Here is a 2,291-nt window from a genome sequence, read left to right as displayed (position 1 = left end):
TTATTATTAAGTTGCGTCTTGTCCCTCTCCCCGGCAGATGTGGACGAATGTTTCGAGAGTGCAAAGTGTGGCCGGGGAACCTGTGTGAACAAGATCGGAACGTACCAGTGTAACTGTACAGGAACTGGCTACACAGGGGACCACTGCGAAACACGTGAGTAGACCACAGTATCTGGGCTATTCGGAGAACTAGCGCTCGCCTGAGTAGACAGCCGACAGACAGACGGACAGACGAAACGGATGGACGGACAGATGGATGGACAGACGGACGAACGGACAGACAGACAGACAGACAGACAGACAGATTGACCGACTCTGGGACGGACGGGCAGACAGACAGACAGACAAACAAACAGACTGACAGATGGATGGACGGACTGACAGACAGACGGAGAGACGGACGGACAGATGGACGGATAGACGGACGGACAGTAGACAGACAGACGAACGGACGGACGGACAGACAGACAGACAGACAGATAGATGAGGGGGGAGATCGATGGTTTTTTTGTGCTGGAAAACTTTGACCTCAAAAAGCTCTCTTTCTTTACACAACATGCTCGAAAAGTAGGCTAGTGATTCCAAAACAGATCGGTTTGAGGGGAAGTGACAGCAACTGAGAACAAACTGGTGCTCATTCTTTCTCTCTATCGAACGTCTATCATCCTTGTCTCCCCTCCTTCTTCTCAGTGTTTTAGTTATCAAGTTAAGCGCATAGAGCATTGCATAAGTGGATATGCGCTATATAAATGCAATCCATTATGATTATTATTTTATTAGTTATAGTTATTGTCTCTCCTCCTTCTTTTTAGTGTTTTAGTTATAGTTTTCGTAAGAGTTTTACGGCACTTGCAACACAATAAGATCATTTTATAAGTGCCTTTTAAGTGTCTGTTACTTTGTTGCACAACCTCTTGCCTTCTGCACTTATTGTAGGACGTTATTGTGATGCAAGTGCCTTAAAACTTTAACTAAAACTTTTACTTAACTTTTACTTTTCCGATCCAGAGGCCATATGAGTTCTATCCCTTCAGCCTTTTTCTAAAAACCTTTTTTAAAAAAAAAGAAGTACAAATGATGTACACCTTACCAGAATTGGATATGCAGAAGACCCAGGAAGTTGTCTCACTAACAAGGCAATCCCCAATGTCCGGATCGGATGCGGGAACAACTTTCACCATCATTCGGTGCCTTGCCGACTGGCGTGGGCGATCTTGGACCTCGACTTCACTCTGTCTTGTGTTGCAGCAATGGTGTCTGTTGTTCTTCCTGCTCCTAGCCATGTTGTCATCTTGTCCAGTATATTTTCTCTCTGTCTGCCTCTGCCTCTCTTTCCATCAAACTTGCCTGTTGTTACAATATTCTCCAATGCTTTTTTCCGCATTGTGTGTCCGAAGAAATTTGCCTGTCGTTTTCGTATATTCGTCATGAGCTGTCTTCTGCAAATTGCTTCAACCAAGACTTCTTCATTTGTTTTTCTAGCTGTCCATGGGATACGTAGCATGCGTCTTATGAACCACAACTCTACAACTTTACTTTTACAAATAATGAAAGCTTTCACACTTGTGTCAAGGCGTGGTCGAATCAGGCGCTCGTCAATTGTTGAGCATGTGGAGTTATTAGTATCTTCTTAAAACTTGTTAATGTGTCTATCTTTCTAGGAAACAAGTACTCTTGTATCTTGAATAGAAATCGATGTATTTGCGATTGAAGGAGGTGGGGGTCACCTGGTTTCAGAGGTAAAACTAGTTAGAAAATTGCAACTAAAACTTGATGGCTTCCAAAGATTGAAAGTTCTTAGAAACTGAACATTTACATTTTTCAGAACGTTTTACAGAAATACTAACACAGAAATGTGTTTTTAGATGGAGAGAATAGGTGTTTAACCAAAAATACTAAATTTGGATTAAAATAGCAAAACTGTTGGAAAATTGCCGATATCTTCAATTCCATCATTTTGACGAGCGCCTGATGTGACCACGGAGCCTCTTATTTGATTGTCAACTTTGCTTTATGATTCAATGTTGTGAGTTGTGTTTCAGTCCACAGCTTTTCTCGTACAAAAAATGTAAGCTTTCGTGTCTGAGTCCCAACTTTGCTTTATGATTTATTTGTGTGTTTGTGTTTCTGTTCACAGCTGTGTGCGGCTCTATTGCCTGTGTCTACGGCTCCTGTGACCCCGTGAACCCACAGATTTGCATATGTAACCCAGGCTACACAGGGAACGACTGCAGTACAAGTAGGTGTCGCCACTGCTTTCTGATGTAGCTGTGTTTGTGAATGACGGGATG

At 42.6% G+C, this 2,291-nt stretch overlaps 1 protein-coding gene across 1 annotated transcript in view; it reads left to right on the top strand.

Annotated features, from left to right (window-relative positions):
- The window catches only part of LOC101850121 (fibropellin-1), a gene marked incomplete at its 5' end in the record, with an annotated part of 60,088 nt that overhangs the window by 1,451 nt on the left and 56,346 nt on the right, over positions 1-2,291 (top strand). Inside the window, 2 exon segments of the mRNA XM_035972800.1 lie at positions 38-154; positions 2,138-2,239. Coding sequence (XP_035828693.1) covers positions 38-154; positions 2,138-2,239 — 219 coding nt within the window.

This window comes from Aplysia californica, unplaced genomic scaffold, assembly GCF_000002075.1.
Source record: "Aplysia californica isolate F4 #8 unplaced genomic scaffold, AplCal3.0 scaffold00852, whole genome shotgun sequence".
NCBI lineage: Eukaryota > Metazoa > Mollusca > Gastropoda > Aplysiida > Aplysiidae > Aplysia > Aplysia californica.
Note: the sequence above shows the minus strand (reverse complement) of the source record. Positions and strands in the feature narration are given on the sequence as shown.